At 59.7% G+C, this 18,226-nt stretch overlaps 4 protein-coding genes across 4 annotated transcripts; 2 read left to right on the top strand and 2 right to left on the bottom strand.

Moving 5' to 3' along the window:
- Positions 1–2,886: 2,886 nt before the first annotated feature.
- Positions 2,887–3,501, bottom strand: BXZ73DRAFT_47143 (uncharacterized protein; the record flags this gene model as incomplete). Its single annotated transcript, XM_048019822.1, has 1 exon — positions 2,887–3,501. The coding sequence occupies one exon, from the start codon at positions 3,499–3,501 to the stop codon at positions 2,887–2,889; it is 615 nt and encodes a 204-aa protein (XP_047877710.1).
- A 2,942-nt stretch (positions 3,502–6,443) lies between these two features.
- Positions 6,444–9,952, bottom strand: BXZ73DRAFT_47155 (uncharacterized protein; the record flags this gene model as incomplete). The annotated part of the gene is made up of 4 exons (XM_048019828.1): positions 6,444–6,591; positions 6,684–8,677; positions 8,712–9,338; positions 9,506–9,952. The coding sequence occupies 4 exons, from the start codon at positions 9,950–9,952 to the stop codon at positions 6,444–6,446; spliced, it is 3,216 nt and encodes a 1,071-aa protein (XP_047877709.1).
- Positions 9,953–12,094: 2,142 nt separating this feature from the next.
- Positions 12,095–13,361, top strand: BXZ73DRAFT_90081 (uncharacterized protein; the record flags this gene model as incomplete). The annotated part of the gene is made up of 2 exons (XM_048025500.1): positions 12,095–12,310; positions 12,372–13,361. The coding sequence occupies 2 exons, from the start codon at positions 12,095–12,097 to the stop codon at positions 13,359–13,361; spliced, it is 1,206 nt and encodes a 401-aa protein (XP_047877708.1).
- Positions 13,362–14,822: 1,461 nt separating this feature from the next.
- Positions 14,823–15,920, top strand: BXZ73DRAFT_90080 (FAD/NAD(P)-binding domain-containing protein; the record flags this gene model as incomplete). The annotated part of the gene is made up of 3 exons (XM_048025499.1): positions 14,823–14,861; positions 15,008–15,722; positions 15,775–15,920. 3 exons carry the CDS (start codon positions 14,823–14,825, stop codon positions 15,918–15,920), a joined length of 900 nt encoding a protein of 299 aa, XP_047877707.1.
- Between the last annotated feature and the right edge of the window lie 2,306 nt (positions 15,921–18,226).

The raw sequence follows: 18,226 nt of genomic DNA, 5'->3' as shown, positions 1-18,226 counted from the left end.
CATGCTTCCATTGGTACATAGACCCGGCGGAAGTCGTCCAAATGGCGTCGGCACCCTTGGCCGGTTCCACTGGCGTCGCTTAGGCCTCGGTCCGAGCAGCGTCCGTCGGACCACAAGACGCCGGGTCGACGTCGTTGCGAACTGCGACAAGAGCGGTCGGCATTCACAGTCTCACCTACTCCTCCTCCGATGGCCCGAAGCCGTAGCAACGCGCCAGCCGCATCATCCCCGTCTTTAGGACGGCGACGTGCTCGGGAGGCGTGATGCGGCATGACTAGTTGCCGATTGAAGACCGCCTGATTCGTCAGGTCTCAGACCCGCGTCACGCGGTATCGGTCCGTAGAACTTCCGTCGGAGCGTCGAGTAGCCTCGTGTCGCGTCCGGTGCGCCTCTGCCGACTCGCTGCCGGCGGCTTCCACGAGGAACTGAGCAACTAGCGTCTGGACTCTGATCGCGCGGAACTCGACCAGGATCTGTGAGTCCTCTTAATTAGGCGCATATTTGCATATAAAGATGGAGTCGTTCTGCGAGGACGTCCGCATCTGCGAAACTTGAGCTGGATAAGGTCATCTTTTTTGCCTGCTACTCGCACATGTCTGATCAGAAACGTGTCTTGCCCAAGAAAGTGTTTTTTTTCGATCCGCGACGCGAGCAAGAAACACAATCTTTCCTGGAAACGAGTCGCCGAGCACCTCCAGAAGGATATTTGCTTATCAGGGATGCACAATCTTGAATCAGAGCCCGCTCGCGCGCTACTCCGAGTCCGCGGGTGGAGGCGGCTCAGTGACAGTGTGTCCACAGATCCCATGTAAGCTGCACCCTGTGGACACAGGTTGCATTACGACACTGTATATATATCCGCAGACATCGTGTCTGTAATGTATAACAGCCACACATTACCAGACTGAATGATATGGTGGAAAATGTGGGAATCAAGGTACGTTACTTGGTGTTGCTGAGCTCCGCAACCCATGGCAGCTCGAAGAACTTATGTAAGAAGGCCATGCGCAAGCGCAGGTCCTCAAATGACGTCCTCCCAGACACACACTGCCAGTTCTGACAACTCCAAGGACCAAAACATTCCTGGACAAAGCCCACAGAACACCCTGGTCCACTGCCACTCCGCTCCGAACTTGGTATCCTTCCGCTGCCATGCACCCGATCAGAGTTGGTGGTGACCCTCCTCGAGCTCATCCACCTGGTGCGACAGATTGTCCAGAGTACTCAGACACAAAGTCTAGGTTCCGCTCGTGAAGGCAAGCGGAGCGAGCTTCGGCAATGTGTACACGCGTCGTTTCAAAGCCTCCACAATGCTCACCAGAGCAGCATTCGTGGCGAGGACCCGAGCCAGAAGTGCACAATGTTCCTCCATGGGTGAAAGAATGCTGCTGCATGGAGAACACCAGCACATGTTTTGATGTTGGCGGAGAAGCTACTGAGTGTATTTTGGTTCGATGGGGCCGGCTGTGATGGAGGAATCCCGCTGCTCGTAGTATGCTGTTGAGTGGAGACAACTTGGTGTAGCGCATAAGCAGCACATATATATTCAAATCTAGGTGTGGTTGCTGAGCGCTGAGTCGGATCAGCGCCTGCCCAGTCTGGGCTCGAGACCTCCAGGTGACAGTTGTTCGTGGGCTGTTTGTTTTGTTTGACGTGTTCTATCATTAGTCTCAATCACACAGGTGTCTATTACCAATGTTTGTCTCCTTAGTCCGCAGACAGTGTCGTGATAGAATCGGTGTCCACAGCTAGCGCTCAACTGTGACCACAGGGTGCGGCTTACATAGGATCTGTGGACACACTGTCATTGAGGTGTATTGCTGTTCCCTCGCGCGGTTTGAGGACGCGGCCGGGGGTGCGATCGGCGACATCCCGCACACGGCCGCAATCCCATGCACGCCGCCTGACGTTCAACAGGACGACGTGCAGCGTGCAGCGCCCACTGCGCCAGCGTGCTGGACGTCGATCGAGTCGACGGGTCGCGCGTACACCCGGGATGCGCGCCCGCTTGGCCGTCGCGACCGCCTGCAGCCTGCGCCGATTGGCACGCCCGTCAACGTCGAACGCCGAGGTTCGGACGCACGATCTCGCGGTGCGCGCGACGGGACTCGGGAGGCTCGGAATCAGGCTGAACGTGCGGGAGAGGGGGCGGCTACGTGTTACATTTTGGACGGGACGATGAGAGCCGTGCCGCGCCGGGCGCGCGGGCGCACGAGGAGTACAGTGTAGTACATGTATTTTCCAGCCCCGACCGACGCAAGGGTCCGGACGGGGCCGGTACCGAGAGTACTGTAAAACGAAAAAAAGCTCAGGCGCAAGCATGGGTATGTGCGTGTGAAGAGGGAGCGAATGGTATACGATCGAAGCCGTCCCGGGCCCGTCCCCAGCCAGGTGCGCGCGCGGAGACGTGCGCATCGGGGGTGGGGTGCAAAGCAAGAAAGAGATAGGCGGGACGGTGATTATAGTATGTGCGTGCCAAAAACGGGGGCAGGGCCCGGATATGCAAGATGAACGGACAGCAAAAGCGTCGAGCATGGACGTGGACGCGAGGCGAACGCAATTAGGCCGTAACTGATGCAAGGGAAGGGGGGACAAACGGGTGTATGTGCATCCAGGAAAGTATTCAAGATAGGGACGAGGGGGGCCTGCTGGCCGTCTAGACCAGGCCTCAGTAAAGAGCTGTCTACGCCAGCCGAACGGGCGCATACAGCGACCTGGGATGAGGGATATGCTACTGGAATATGCAGCATATGAGAGCAACAACAATAACGGATCCATTACAATCTGAGTGTCGACCAATCAATACGAAGCCAAGGTCAACACAAGGGCAAAGAAAACGCGACTCACAACTCCACCAGCAAAGCAAGATGGTACACAATCCGCATCTCACAGCGCGGCGCCGACCATCGAGCCGTTGATCGTGCTCGCCCGGACGCCTGCGTGGTAGCTCGAGATGCGCTTCTTGGCGAGGAACGCCGGGAGCTCCTCCTCGGGCGCACGCAGGCAGTCTATGGGGATCAGGCCCTGCGCCCCGTGCGCGATGTGCTCCGCGATCGCCCAGCCGTCGTCGAAGCGCTTCACGATCCGGACCTCGTCCCCGACCCGGACCGCGAGCTCGTCGGTCATCGACGGTGCGAACGCACGCTGGATCGTCTCGACGGCGGCGAAGTGCAGAGCGGTGGTGCCCGTGCTGTGCGTCACGACCGAGGACTCGTCCGCGTCCGCGCCCCCGAAGTCCGCGAACGGGTTCTCGGACTCGGGGAGCGCGCCCCTGGGGCCGACGCCGGTGCCCGCGCCGGGGGTGCTGTTCTGCGACGTGGGGGGCTTGGGGAACGACCACTTCTCGGTGGGCGAGAACGGCCGGACGGTGAAGGGCGAGGGGGCGGGAGATCCGTGGAGGGTCGCGCTCGGGGGCTCCGCGATCAAGTACTGGCTGTTCTGGCTCGAGGGGCGGCTGCCGCTGCTGGACAGGCTGTTGCGGTCGCTGTCGCCGCTGCGCATCGTCGCCGTCGCGAAGCTGTCCACCGAGTGCGAGGCTGGGGGGAACGTGACCAGTTGTGCGTGCAGTTCGGTCGTCCAGCTGTTGGAAACGGGTTCGAAGACGTTGGTGGCGAAGGGCCCAATCGAGGCACGGCTCCCATCGTAGACACGGGAGGAGGCATGGGCTTGCGAATGGGTCCGCGGGCGGAGGGCTGGTCATGAAGCCACGATCGTATGAAGTGGCGAAGCTCGAGCGTGCGGAACGGTTCCCAGGAGAGCCGCGGCAGCGAGACCGTCCTTGTCGCTGTACTCATCGGCTGAGACGGGCCCACCGCGGGCCCACTGCTTGCGGCGGGACACGCGAGCCGCAATGGCGCGCCGGCGCAGGCAGCAGACGACGAGTAGGCCCAGAGGAAGAGCGCGCCGATGACAATGCCAACGATGGCGCCGGTAGAGATGCCTGAAGCAGAGGAAGCATCGACGGCGGGTTTGGACGGGTTGCCGTCGGTGTTGCCCGTCGGGGACGAGCCAACGACTGTTGTGGAAGAATGACCTGCCGGATGGGTACCTGTAATAGTGGCGCCTGGGAGGACGGTGGACCCGCTGGTGGCGAAGTGACCGGAGCCGACGTTGATGATGACACCCTGCGAAGAGGTGCCCGAGGTGTTGCTCGCGTTGGAGGGCGAGCTAGAGTCGGAGTTGCTGTGGGGGGAAGAGGAGTCGCGGGAGGAAGAGCTGGGAGTAGACGCGTTTGAGCCGGAAGTGGGAGTGCTATTGTCTCCACTGCTCCCGGAGTCGTTGTTGTTGCCAGTGCTGGGGTTGTCGTTGCCGCTGCTCCCGTTGTTGCCAGAGCCGGTGTTAGACCCGGTGTCAGGGGAGGAGGTTGTGGTGGGGTTGGATCCTGTGGAGGCGGGGAGGGCTGAGTATGAGCAGCAGCGGTGGTGGTTGTCGCTTGCTTGGCGGAGGTGGTAGTGGCTTGGGCGCCGTCAATGATAGGAGTGAGGATGGGGCCGAGGATGGAGCCGAGGACGGGGATGGTGGGGAGGGTGACGGGAGGTTGATGAGCGCAGGAGCGCGGGCGTGGTGATCGTCCACCCGCCTGCGTCGGTGTTCCATCGCAAGACGTTGGCCGTGCATTGAAGCGAGGGCGCGCGCAGGGCGCGGTCGGGTCTGGGCGCTAGGGAGGAGAAAAGAGCGTGGAGGAAAAGAGCGTGGGGTCGGCCAGCGCGAGACTGGCGGCGAGAGAGGAGGGAGCAGACCGTCGAGGGAGGAGAAGAGCAAGCGACCCGCCAGATGAGGGCCCCGCTCCTGGAATATTGCCACCGGCCCGCCTATCACGCGCCCAGAACCCCGATCTCATTGACCCAATTATCCTCAGCGAACAGCGGTTGGCATCATGGATCACCCCTTCAAAGCGACCACGACGTCTCGTCGCTATGCACGCACTCCTCCACCACGGCGCCTCATGCGGATCACGACAGCGCCCACCAGGACCTGTGGACTGGCAGGCGCGCCGCATGAGTACTTATGGCTCCCTCTACCCGTCTTCGGGGCGGCAACCTCCATCAGAACGACCGAACTCTGAGCACGCCGCGGCATGCACAGACCACCATCGCGACTCCGGAGATCACCCGGGGATGTTTCGGAGCACTTACTGCAGACGCGGCCCAACGACCTCGGGAGATGATGTGCTTGCGCGCGCCGCACACCCTTCGCGGATCCAAACAGAGCGGGCTCGTCCGACCAACCCGGTTCCGCGCCCGCACAGTCTCAAAACGCGTGTACGTACACGGCACTCACCGCTGTGAACGTCTGCTCCCGCTGCGATCGCTCTCGCGCGCGGAGCGTCGAAGCCTCTTCATTCGGTGGCTTCGCGGCTGCGACCACAGCACCCAGTCCTGGGTCGTTCCGCACAGGCCGTGGAAGTCCGCCGACGCGGTGAACCTGCGTGTTATACTTTGGGTGCCATTGGACGGGCGTTCCTCGTCCACGAGGCGCGCTTCTCAGGCGGTGGAGCCACAGTAGCCGACAGTGGGAAGCCAGGATCAGAGAGGGATTGCGGACAAGTACATCGTAAGCGAGGAGGTGGAGCCAGGAGCAAAAGGCCAGCAACGACGTCGAGCACCGTGCGCTATATAACAGGCCGTCGTCAGGGGTGGGCACTTGATGGTACCTCCCAATTCACTCTTTCGCTCTCAGCACTCCGTCCAAAACGGAGGCCCTAACATTCCCTCTGCGGAGATATCGTTCGGCTTCTAACGCTATGCAGCGGAACAAGGATCCCAGCCAGGTATTCTGGACTACATACTATGGTGCAGTGTTACCCAGCTTCTCTCTGTCATGTCCACCACATTTACGTTTGTCGACATCATCCGTACGTCTGCATTCACCTCTTCTACCTCTCACCTCTGATACATATATCGGTACAGCTTGTTCAAACATCATCCCATTACACTGCTATACCTAATTAGCAAGGCGTACTCTGGGTCGGCTCGTCATATCATGCATGAAGCCCATAAACATACGTGCGTCTTCTTGTCGCAATACAGGTTGGATCGGGGAGGGAGGAGGGAGAGGCGATATAAAAACACGGGGAACGAGACACAGCCAATGTCGGGAGACCGAGGCGTTCGGGAACCTACTCGCGGCGCGCGAGACCTGATATCTACACGCGTGCGAACTGAAAAATGGGACATGGAAAAGGAAAGTAGTCTTATGGCGCTATAAAAGGGGTAGGTCGGCGGCGAAGGGGGGAGTGTATGCAGCAGGAAGGAGGAAGCGGAACACGGGTGGACCAATGTGCATGTCTCCGAAGGGTCGAAGTGGTGGGCCGGGCGGCCGGTGTAACGGATTCACATCCGCAGTCTTCAAATGAAGGCGTCAGCCTTATATTCTAGAGCTCAGCAGCCTGCATAACACTCACCCAAAAATCGTACGCGCACTCAGCGCGCTCACATCTCGTCTCATCGTTGCGTAAAAATCTCGGTGATCGTCCGGCGCCGCTCCTTCCTCGCCGCCGAGTACGACACCGTCGTCGCCAGACTCCTCCGCACCGCGTCCACCGGACTCTCATCGCCCCGACTGCTCTCCAGGCTGGCCCGTGGTCGGGAGCTGATCGTCCGCGAGCGCGCGCCGTCGCGTTCGCGCTCGGACTCTGACCCGGAGCGGACAAAGAGTTGGGAACGGGGGGCGACTCGAGCGACACGCCCTCGTCAGCGAACGCCGAGCGCATGGACACGTTCCGGCTGCGCGACCCGCCGTTGCGATCCTGCTGGGCCTTGAGACCGTGGACGGCGGACGACATCGTCGCGCGCGAGAAGGTGACGCCGCCATTCGAGCGCGCGGAGGAGCCAGAGTCGTTGCGAAGCATGGGGAACGGCTTCGCGGCGGTGGAGTTCTCGGGCGACGTGGATACCGTCGTGTGAGTGAGCGCGGTTGTAGGATTCGAAGGTTTGATGGAGGAGAACGGAGAGGGCTCTGCTCGCACGGTCTGTGTGGAGCTCACGGAAATCTTGCGCGCCTTGCTCTTGTCCGAGCCAGAATGGCTGCCGGTCGCGATGAGGGACTCCGAAGGTAGGGTCGAGAGGCTAGGTGGTACGGCGATAGAGGGGAAGGCGCGGCGATTGGAAACGTTCATACCTTGTCGTGTCGAAGGTGTGGGAGACGGCTCGTAGTCAGGGGGTTCCATTCGGTCAGGACTGAATGTGCTGACGACCGAGTCCACGCGTTCGCGCGGCGTGTACAACCTGCGAGCGACTGAGGTCGGACCAGAGATGGGTGCCGACTGCCGGACAGTGGCAGGAGTGCCATCATTTGCGCCCGCATTGCTTCGCTCCTCACTGCTGGATGTGGTTGCTGAGCTGCGCCCGAGATTCAACGCAGATCCTGGCCGCAATCGCATGGAGCCATTGGCCCGCTCGAGGCTGGTCAGCCGCGCGCGCAACCGCGCCGATTCGTTGTCAGGTTCCCAGCTATGCCTGATCTCCCTGCTCCTCCGTGAATCTGAGTCGTGACCGTTGAACGCTTGGACATCGGGTGTCATCCTCCGTGTGATGTCTTCGTCTAAGCTCATCGTCCGCAGATGTTGGTTGGAAGAGGTCGTGTCGCGGAGAATTTTGCCCACGCCCAGGAGGAAGCCAGTCATATTACGCACCACCTCGTCGCTAATGCGGAGGTTCTCCCTGTGGTCCGCGCCAACCTCTCGCCACAGTTCCGAGAGATCCACTCCGCCCTGACCGTCAGCGAGTTCCGCGTCGATCTGAGCGTCCAAAGCCTTGTTTGTCCCTTCTTTGAGCATCGCATTGAGTTTGTCGAGAGAATGAACGAGGTGTTGGGCGCTCTGGAAGACTTCTGGGATTGTAGACGTCGTGGTCTGACCCATGGGCGGAAAGCGAGAGAGCTGCGACTCGAACATGGTCAAAGCCTCCATCATCAACCTTCGGTGGTCGCTGCTGCCATCTCGAGCTCCACTCTGTGCAGTAGAGGAGCGAACGGTGCTGAAAGGAGAGGAACGGCCGATTGGGGTCGGCTGTGCCAGTTCGGCGACGCGATCGGGGAGGGCGTATGAAGACTTGTAGGAGCGAAGAGCGGGAGGAGCGGTTCGAGGGGGAGCATCGTCGCCGTTGAGGGCCGCCATGGACGTCCCTGGTCGGGTACCTATGGTACTTGAGGGCCTGAGTCGGTGGCTCGCATTGATCGGAGTTTTGGGATTGAGTGGAAGACCGACACCTTCAACGCGGGTTCCTTCATCATACTCGAAGCTGACGTCGTCTTCTCCAGCGAACGATTTGTGTGATGAACGATTTCGCCGTGACGACGGGCCGCTGCCATTTGAAGAGAAGACGTCGTCGTCGCGCCGTTTTGCGAGACCTGCTGCCTTGAGCCCCTCGCCCACTACGCTCCTGCCCATAGTGCCAGACATGCCTTCCCCGCTACCACTGCGCTGACCATTTCGCCTCCCGACCCCGGATTCCAAAGCGAAATCTTGGGAGGGTGAGCTGAGGTCCTCGGACATCCAACGTATTTGATGCTTACGAGTAAGCTCTCGAACAGTGGAATATCTCGCCTGGCCCAATCTCCTAGGAGAACCGGGTGGATCTGAAGTGGAAATGCGGGTTTTCCTTGGCGATGGGGAAGCTCGACCAAGTTCACTGCGATTTGTCACTCGATGAGGTGTGGCGGGTTCAACCATGGGAGACTGGGAACTTTCATGTCGGTCGACTGTGACGTACTTTGATGATCATGATACGCACCTTTTCGTCCGATATCTTCCTTTCCCTAAACTCCCTGGGTAGGGGCTGTCTTCCCTTCTTCTGTGTCGGGCTTCGCCGTGACGAAGCGACCGCCTCAAGAGCAGCCGCAGTGACATCGTCATCGTCTGGACGATTCGCGTAACCTTCATCCACAGATAGTGTGACTGAGACGCGCTTGGTGCGAGGCGTTCTTGAAGGACCTGGTGATCCGCGCTCCCTCTCCCGAGCGGCCGCAGCCGTCCTCGCTTTACCGGGGGAAGCCGGAGCGGATATGCGTCTTTGCCGAACTGACAGTGTGCCACGGGGTTCTGGCGGTGTGAACAGTGGTGGGGGTGTGGTGTTGCCATCTGAGGAGGCCGAATATGTAGAGGTGGTCTGACCTTCCCGCTCGGTCTCTGAGCCAGAAAGCTGAGTGCTGCGCCGTCGGGCGTTCGTTGATGACGTTAGGGCCGATGGAGGTCTGGGTTGCGTCCCCGATACTACACGTGAGGATGAAGATGTTGCGGAGGAAGAGGAAGACCCAAGCGGCGGGGAAAGGGGGGACCGCGAAGCGCTTGACGGTGCCGGAGAGCCAATGCGCGAGATGGAAGAAAGCTTATCCAGTACCTAAAGTGGTGGAGGTAAAAGTGAGAGGATGTATGATGGATGGGTGGACATTGATCGTATGTCATTGCGATAGCATACATGTCGCCGTAGATGTATCGGTGGAATCGCCATGATCGGCCACATGAACAGTCAGTATATGCGCCTTAGCAATGCATGATAGGGCGCACCATGCGATTTCGTTGGGTAAGGCTCTTCACCCGCAGCAACGCATCCTGGTTATCCCCCTTGCCATTGGACTTCCTCCTGTCGTCCGATAGCCGCGCCGTGTGATCCTCATCGTTCTCATTGTCGTCTGGATTATCGTCGTCTTCTATAACGGATGATCTCTTCCTGTGGTGGGTCTTGTCACCTAGACCGCCCGACATGCTGGGGGTTGGTTTGGAGCCGGGGGTTCGGTGACGGATACTGCCGGCGCTTGTACTTCGGTCTCCAACGCTGCCGCTCCCGGTGGAGTTTGTGGCGGGAGGCGATGGTAAGCCGGAGGCGTTGGATGAAGTACTTGGGCTTGGAGGTTCGGGTAAGTCTGGGAGCGTGGGGGGCGTCGAACCAGCAGAGCCAATAAAAATTGCCGACAAAGGACGAGACCGACGAGCCTGCAGGGGGCGAGGGATCATCGGACGAGGCTGAGGAGACGAACGAGCATGAGAAAGGAGAGGCGGGCTGAAGGAAGGTCGAGGGGGGCGCCGTCGGCGTCGCAGACGGCGGGCGGGGACGTGAAGACGAGGAGGATGGTGAAGAGAAGAGAGATGCTACGCACCACCGGCGTCATCACCCACGCCTTTACCTCGTTTCCATGCCTTCTCCCACCCCCGTCCGTTGCGTTGTCTGCCTCCCTCTGCGTTCCGCCCTCCGCGCCAGCGACGTCCTTCATCGTTGCGCTCGTGGCGGGCTCCGGTGGCATTTACGTCCGCCATTCTTCCTTCCTTGAGCCCTGAAGGCCTCCAAGCTCGCCGCTACAAACGCCCGACTTGCTCAATCGAGCGATGTCGGGTCGGGGCTGTGCGTCTGTAATAGACACTGCAGCTCAAACCGCACTATGCCCACTGAAACAGACCGTCCAAAAGTCCAGGTTGCCTCGTGGCTTGCAGCTTATCGGTAGTGCCATTTCAGAGGTTGCGTACCACCAAGTAGTACATACCAGCCTCCCAAGTTTGATCTAAGCGGCGCATTCCCTGACGCCACTTAGGTTCCGGCCCGCTGTAGATCCGATGTTACACTAGTGCCGCTCTCAGCTCTACGATGTCTTTGTCAACACGAGCCTTTTAACCCCCTACGGCTTGGCCGCTTTTTCGGTTCAAACTGTGACTACCCCAGGGGCCAGGGCCCAGATTGCCCCAGACGATATCTCACGCAGATATCTCCGGAACGCAGAATTTACAACCGGCTCGTCCATCCACACCCAATTGCAACCCTTGAACCCGATTGAATGCAGCTCGTCTATCGCCATTCTTATGATCATTGTCTCGCTAGACATGCCGAGTCCTCTTGCACGATACCCGTAAATCGCTTCGACTTGGCTCTGATCAGCGGGTTCCGATGAGAGGATTTAACTCGGACGCCTCGTTGTTTGGCTACATCATGTACACTACTTAATCGTGGTTTGGAGCGCGACAGCTTCAGTCCTGAACGAACTCTCATGCAAGTACAACCGAAGCGCCAGGGTCGTGGACGAGCAGAAGCGCCGGGGGGAGGCGCGTGTGGCTGAGAATCTTGGAGGGAAAACTGCACATGTACAGCGACTGTACAGTCCCTGCAGCCTCCCGCTCCATGCCAGGCGCGAGTGAGCCCCCGCCCGTGGCGGCCTCTCCCGCACCTTCTCAGTCAGGTGTGTTCCCCCCTCATACACCTTACCCGTCAATGTTCATCTTTGTGCAGCCAATGCTACCCCTCATACTGGACACACACCCGTCCCGTCCGTCATCAACCGAAAGAAAGCATACCTTGGCCTCCTCCCTCTCGAGCAGATCATCGAAATATGCTTGCTTTTCGAGCCTCATGTCCCACTACACGTCCTGACGACCGTTTGGCCCGTCGATCTCGACGCTGCCATCCTCGAACTCAGAAAAAAAGCCGATGCTCTCCCTCGCTCCCGACATGGCACCCCAGTCCCCCAGTCCCCCATAGCTAACGGTGCTCCGCAGACATCCAGATCAAGCGTTCCCTTCCAGCAGGTACATCCTCCGGGAAAGAATACACTAACAGGAGAGGAACCTCCCATGGGATCTCTGAGAGACCCCGCGGAAGAGAACAGGGAAAAGGCGAGTGCATCTACTGCTGCTCCTCCACCGCGCCGTACCGCATCCCCAGCTCCGCAAGCCAACGGAACCCATACTGCCGAAGGACAGTCTCCTCACTCACCTGACGCCTCCAAGTCGCATACCGGTACTCCACAACCTACCGGACATCCTCAGCATGCGACTCTCCATCCTCCTACCCCGTACCCGTACCCTCCTTATGGCTACCCCATGCCTCATCCATCTCAAGGCCAACAAGCTGCATACCCCCACACGCCTTACTATCCTCCTCCTGGTGCTTACCCATCGCACTACCCATACCCTCCATATCCCCCGCCTCCCGGGTACCCTCCACCTCCACCCCCACCTCACACCCACTCCTCGCCGCCACCTTCACATCCTCCGGGGAATCCACCACTATTTAACTCGACCCCACTGGTGCGTCCGCCAGTACATCCACCGGTTCCTCCGCCCCCGCAACCGCCACCTCCGACTGGCGAAGACTTACCGTCGTATGAAGAGATGATTGTGGAGGCATTGCTGGATCTTGGGGATGGTGAAACCGGCGAAGGTACGGCACCGAAAGACGTTTTCACGTGGATGGCGTCAAAGTACCCCCTACAAACCAACTTTCGACCGAGTGCGAGCCAGGCACTGCAGAAGGCATACAAGCGAGGTCGGTTGGAGAAGCTACCTGGGGGTAAATACCGACTGAATGCAACGTGGGAAGGTGGCGCGGTACGACGTCCGTTGCGTTCGGTGTGGGGTTCACTTGGCTGATAGCACCATGCGCCCGCAGACCTCCAAGCGCACTACACGGCGGCCTCAGACATTAGCGCAGACGACATACGCAATCCATCACTCGTCCCAGGCCTCTTCTCCCTTTACACATGCTCCGCTTCAGCCTCCCCAAGGACAGCAGTCGCAACCTCCACAACAGCAACCCAATGGCTACCCGTTCCCATATCCTTATGCTCACTACCCAGGCTATCCTCCACCTGCTGGGAACAGGTCGGACCAAAAGACAACAGCTACCGCACAGGTCGCAAAGTTAGGAGACGGAAAGGCCACCGACAGCGCCGAAAACAACGATGCCTGGGAAGCCGCCCAGCATATCTTCCAGGCAATAAACTTCGGCGACCTGGCGACCCGCGCTGCTCCCGAGGACGCAGCGGAAGACCTCACCGCCGTTCTCACAGCGCTGGCCAACGCAGCCGCCGCGGCGGAACAGCAGCAGCAGCAGTCGCGCTCGACGCTCTCCGACGACGAGCGCGCGGCGCTGCAGGCACAGCTCGCGCTCCTCGCCGCCCAGTTGACCGAGATCGCGGACTCGGAGGAGGAAGACCCCCCGCCGCCACCGCCAACCGTGACTCAGGCTCCTTCGGACCCGCACGTGTCGCCAGCTCAGCCCCTCGCCGCAAGGCCAGAGCTTGAAACAGCAGTGACTTCTGTACCACCCCCAGCGTCGGGACCGACGCCAGCCTCCACCGCACCTGCTCCGACGGACTCCGAGATGGAGCAGGCGGCTCCGTCGTCCGCTCCTCGCGCACCACCGCCGAAACCAGTCCCGCAAGCGCACCCGCCGCCTATCGCGGCCTACCCTGGGACACATATCATGTTGGACATCAATGCCTTTCCGGAGATATTTCCGCCGAGCGCGCCCTTGCATGGGACGCCCAACGGAGCGCAGGCCGAGGCCGAGGCGGATGGGGAGGGCGAGAGCGATGAGGACGAGGACATGGAGGACGTCGTCGTGCCACCTTTGGCCGCGGACGCGCTACGGACATGAGCCGAGGCCATAGGGTTCTCTTGTTCGATCTTGTGGGGGAGTGTGCGCTGTGCTGTATTTGATGTCATGTACACGGACTGAGTGCTGAGTAGTTTTCACTAAGCGCGATCTGGCATTGCCTGCGTGGCCGTGCATATGTACATTCGCACAAGTTTCGTTGGCACGCTGCGTAGCCCGGTGTGTCGTGAGATTTTATTGTCAGAGGTATCATCCGGCGTCCTGAGCTCTCATGATCGTGGAGTGGTGGGCTCAGTTTATTGACTCACCCACCCTCTGAATCAAACATATGCATAGGCTTTTGAGCCGGCGACGACCTTCAACTATCACCGCCGTCGCCGAATGTGGATACTCGTGCTCTTCTGAGGCACCATCGACAGAAACCACGCCTATTACCGTCCGAACGCAGGCATCATCTCATATGCGCGTTCTGCGGTATAACGAGACCACGTGCAGCGTTCCGCGTACGGCCTTTAGCTTTGACTCACCCCCCTTCGTCTCAAGGCGGTTAATCTTCTACGTATTCTGTTACAATATGGAAACTGGCGACGGCACAGCCTGGCCGGGGGCGTTGAACCGTGACGATGAATCTACGAACGACGTCGAATCTGAGATGCAGTCATGGTCACTCAATAAGTGACGATTAACTTGCGATTAACGCCTCATCCCCGACAACCGTTGATTGATGATTCCAGCGGTCGACCACTCCGCTGCTCCGTTATCCACGGAGTAAGGTCTCGATTGCTACTGAGACGGGAGCCGAACGTTGTATCATCATCCAAGGATCGGCTGCACGGCGGTTCAATGCGCGAATATTGACCGTACCCCGAATGTTTGTATCGAAGAGTTTATTGCCGAGATAAGTTACGCCTACATGTGACGAAACCGAAGTCGAGGGCATGTGCACTCATAGGTTATGTAATCTCCCACTTTTGAAGTAGCTTCTAAGCTCTCCCGAGCCCGTAAAAATCCATCAAATTATCCAAACCTCAGAAAAGATGCCTGACTTGATATTACGCATCAAACGCACGGACGACGTCCCTGGACGACTGTCGGTATTCGTCTGATCAAGGCACCGAGGGAGGTTTGAGTACGCCTTAGCGCAGAATGCTGTGCGATGCTGCGGAGGTTACGTCGCAGACGCAGCACAGCTGTTGCGGTACTCGGCAGCAGTGGGGAACGAGCCTACTGCCTGACTGAGGCGGCCCGGTCGGCCGTGCGCCCGACTGTCCTGCACCCTCCGGGGGATGGGGGACGAGTGAATGCACGGAATTTGAGTCTTTTGAGTGCGAAGCTGGTATTCAAAGGACTCCGCAGAGACTAGAGGAAAATATGGGGGGCGGCGGAGGAAGAACTCGAACTCGCCACCGTCGTCTTCGAACACATCCAACTCACTCCACGCTTCAGGACGCCCCGTCGTTGTACTCTGGCTGCCGCATTCTGATGGATATCACCGTCCAGGCTATGTCTTACACCACCTCCCCGCGCATCGCTATAATTGGCGTTGGCCTCCCGGGCTCGTGCTCCTCTTCACCCCCACACGCGCGGCATCGCCGCGACTTTGTACGAGCGCGACCCCGACTTCCACTCCTGCGTGCACCTCGGCGACGCTCTGGACCTCAGCTGGACCTCCGGCCAGCGCGCACCAGAACGCGCTCCAAGACGCGTTCAACGCCCACTCCAACGCCGAGGGCGAAAACTACCGCCTCGGCGGCGCCGACACCCACACACGCTTCCACAAGACGGGCTCGGGCCACATGGGCATCGATAATGCGCGCCCCGAGATCGACCGCACCGTCCTCCGCCGGCTGCTCACCAAGTGGGGCCACGCGTTCGTTTCCGCCACGTCGCGCGGCGACGGCGCGCGTGCGTTCGCGTTCGCCAACGGGGCTGTCGTGGAGTGCGCCGTCGTCGGCGGCGCCTACTCGTTTCCCCCGTGCAGGCGGAGTATGCGGCCCATAGGCGTGAATGGCGTCAAGATCTCGCTTGCGCCCGCGCCCGCGGGCCGCGCCGACATGGCGGATATGTGTGCGCTCGTTGAGCAGGAGATGCTCATGAACCTCGAGCGCGGAAGCGCGTTCGGGGCTCAAAGGAACGGCGACAGGCGCATCCGCGCGTACGCGTGCTTTCGCGGCCCCGAGAAGTGGACGGTCCCCGCGACGCCTGACGACGTGCGCGCGGAGCTGCAAAAGCGGTCCAGCGACTACGCGCCGGTGCTGCTCAAGCTCGTTGACCACTGCGACGACGCGGCGATCTACCAGCGGGCGTTTTACGCGCTGCTGATAGGCCGCCGCTGGGCGCACGTCGATGGGGTGACGACCCTAGGGGACGCAGCGCACCTTATGCCGCCGTTCGCGGGTGCGGGTGCGAATCTCGCGATGCTGGATTCGGACTCGCTCTGGCGGAGGCGTTAAAGGCAGGGGCGTTGACGGCGAGGCGGCGATAATAGAGTGGGAGACGAGGATGACGGCGTCGGCGGCGAAGTGGGCGCAGGCGACGATGGACAACGCAGAGGCATTCACCAACCCGAACGCACCGCAGAAAGCTCTGGAGCCACTCTAGACGTTCACAGCTGGATCGAACAGGAGGGAGGAGTACTAGGCTGGAGTGTCTGTGATTTACAATATTGTAAATTGTGGATGGACCGTGGTTGAGATCTTGAGAATTGAGCTGGAGATCACCTTGAATCGATCGTACCACTAGTGACGCTTTATCCGCACGGCAAGAGAAGACGCAGATGGGATGGCATGATGGAGGTGGGAGGCAACGGCAAAGGGCCCGCCAGTTCAACGAGCTCGAAGCCTAGGACCGGGCCGGACGAAAACCGCCGCGGCCGCTTAGGTAATCCATGCCACTGGAGCCAATTTTGATTAGCGTGGACGGCCCGTACGCGTAAGTTATGATTCAGCTGAATCTCTCTCTCAATCTGCCCGGATCCCAAGTACTCTGTCACAGCCAGTCAGCAGCTGGACGCCGCTATCCCTCCGCGTTGATTCTGGCCCTGCAATGCTGCGATTGGGTGGGTCACGCACGTCAGGCTTTGGATCGCTTTATGAGGGGAACCCCAGCGGATCGGCTTTCACTTCCCACCTCGCTCAGCAATGTCAGGTCAGTTGCATCACGAAGACACGTCGATTGTGGCACGCTCACCTTGTTTATGTAAATATTCGACTCTGCTTGATTGTCCGCGAACGCTGATGCTATTGTCGTCATATCGCAATTGAATGTCCATGACTTGACGAACACGGGACGCCGTACGGTAGCCGTCTTATGACAGGTGAGAAAGTTTGATTTCTGTGTCGCGACCAGCCACTGGCTACAGGAAAAATATATCCCAGTGTGATCCTGACCGGGGGAGAAACCTCCGATCCGTCTCACGGACACACAGATGCTCCCCGCAGGCATTATAGTGCCTTTAGGGAAGGGGATATATAGCTACCTCGAGCGGTGGAGTATGACAACACCAAGGTGCATGCCTTCATTCCGTACGATCTCCCTTCTCCGCAAATCCATGTCCCCGTTGACCGGATAGTCAATCAGGAAGCTTAGCCCACGGGATCCGTCGCAAATTGGCTTTTGTCAATTGTCTGACCGTCACGCCGCATTTGCACCGGCTCTCACATGATGCTGAATCAGACGAGTTCGCGCCCATCCGAGGTCGGATCCTAGTAGCCTGGCGTACGATGCGGGTTGCGACTTCCTCGCAGAAGAGTACATCATACCAGGCACTAGAGATGATATGAGCTGGTAAGGGCTCAGAAGCAATCAACTCTCTACCTCTGAGTCTACAGACTACGTATGTCCCCGCGGTTCGACCCTGTCATCGGGGCAAGCTCACGTGCCTGTCCAGAACCCGCGTCATCTACCATGGGCTCCTCTGAACAGCGTCGAGTGCTCGCTCGCGCCAGAGGTCGCGAACGACCCAGAGATGATCGATATCCTCGGGCTCACCGGCAAGGGCATTCTCATGGCGATCGAAACGACCGCGAGCTTCTCCCGCAGCTCAACAGCGACGGCCAGATCCGCACGCTCGCCTTCTGGTGCGAGCCCGCACGTGACGAGAACCAGGACATTCCCAAGGGCGGGATCGAGGAGGCGCAGAAGGAGCCCTTGGGGATCCGCCACGACGGCTGGTCGTTGATATTTCTCAAACCCATCGACCTCTGCGACCCGGCGGCGGGGCACAAGCGCATGCCCCTGGGCGCACGTCCTTCATCGGAGACGCCGCGCACCTGATGACGTCGTTCGTGGGCGCAGGCGCGAACATGGCGATGCTCGACGGGCTCGAGCGCGCTCGTGGGGGCGGTCAACTCGGGCATGGTGTCCGCCGGGAGAAGAAGATGTTCGTGTCGGCGAAGATTTGGGCGCAGGTCACGCACGACAACATGATGGACATGGTCGGAACGCGCCCGTGACGGTCGTCCCCCGCTGGGAGATATCCACTGCGAGCGGCAGGCGAGAGGACCGCACAGATGGTGACTAGTATAGGCAGGTGTTGTGCGTCGACGTCTGTCGGACGGGCTGGCGGGGCTGGGGAGGCGGCGGCGTGGGGTGTGCCCACTGCGAGGGCGGGCGCCCGGCGCCCGGCGGTAAATGTGCTTGTGCTATGGTGCAGTGTGTACCCTAATCTGTACTTGTTTCTCGGTCCTTACGCGACTTATCTTGCTCTCATGTGGGTAGAAGCTGCTGAACCCGGCCGCCTTAGGTTCAGCAGGCTGGATCGATTCCTTATTCAGCACGATCCCGCGTTACCTGCGGTCGTCACTTGCAGACCGGTCGCTCATGAAGCCATGCCTTCAGCGTCGCCATCGTAGTTCATGAGCGTTCAAACGTTCGAGCTCGCCTCGAATGCCGGCCGTGGGTGTGTG

Source organism: Epithele typhae (assembly GCF_022376455.1).
Source record: "Epithele typhae strain CBS 203.58 chromosome Unknown BXZ73scaffold_25, whole genome shotgun sequence".
Lineage (NCBI taxonomy): Eukaryota > Fungi > Basidiomycota > Agaricomycetes > Polyporales > Epitheliaceae > Epithele > Epithele typhae.
Note: the sequence above shows the minus strand (reverse complement) of the source record. Positions and strands in the feature narration are given on the sequence as shown.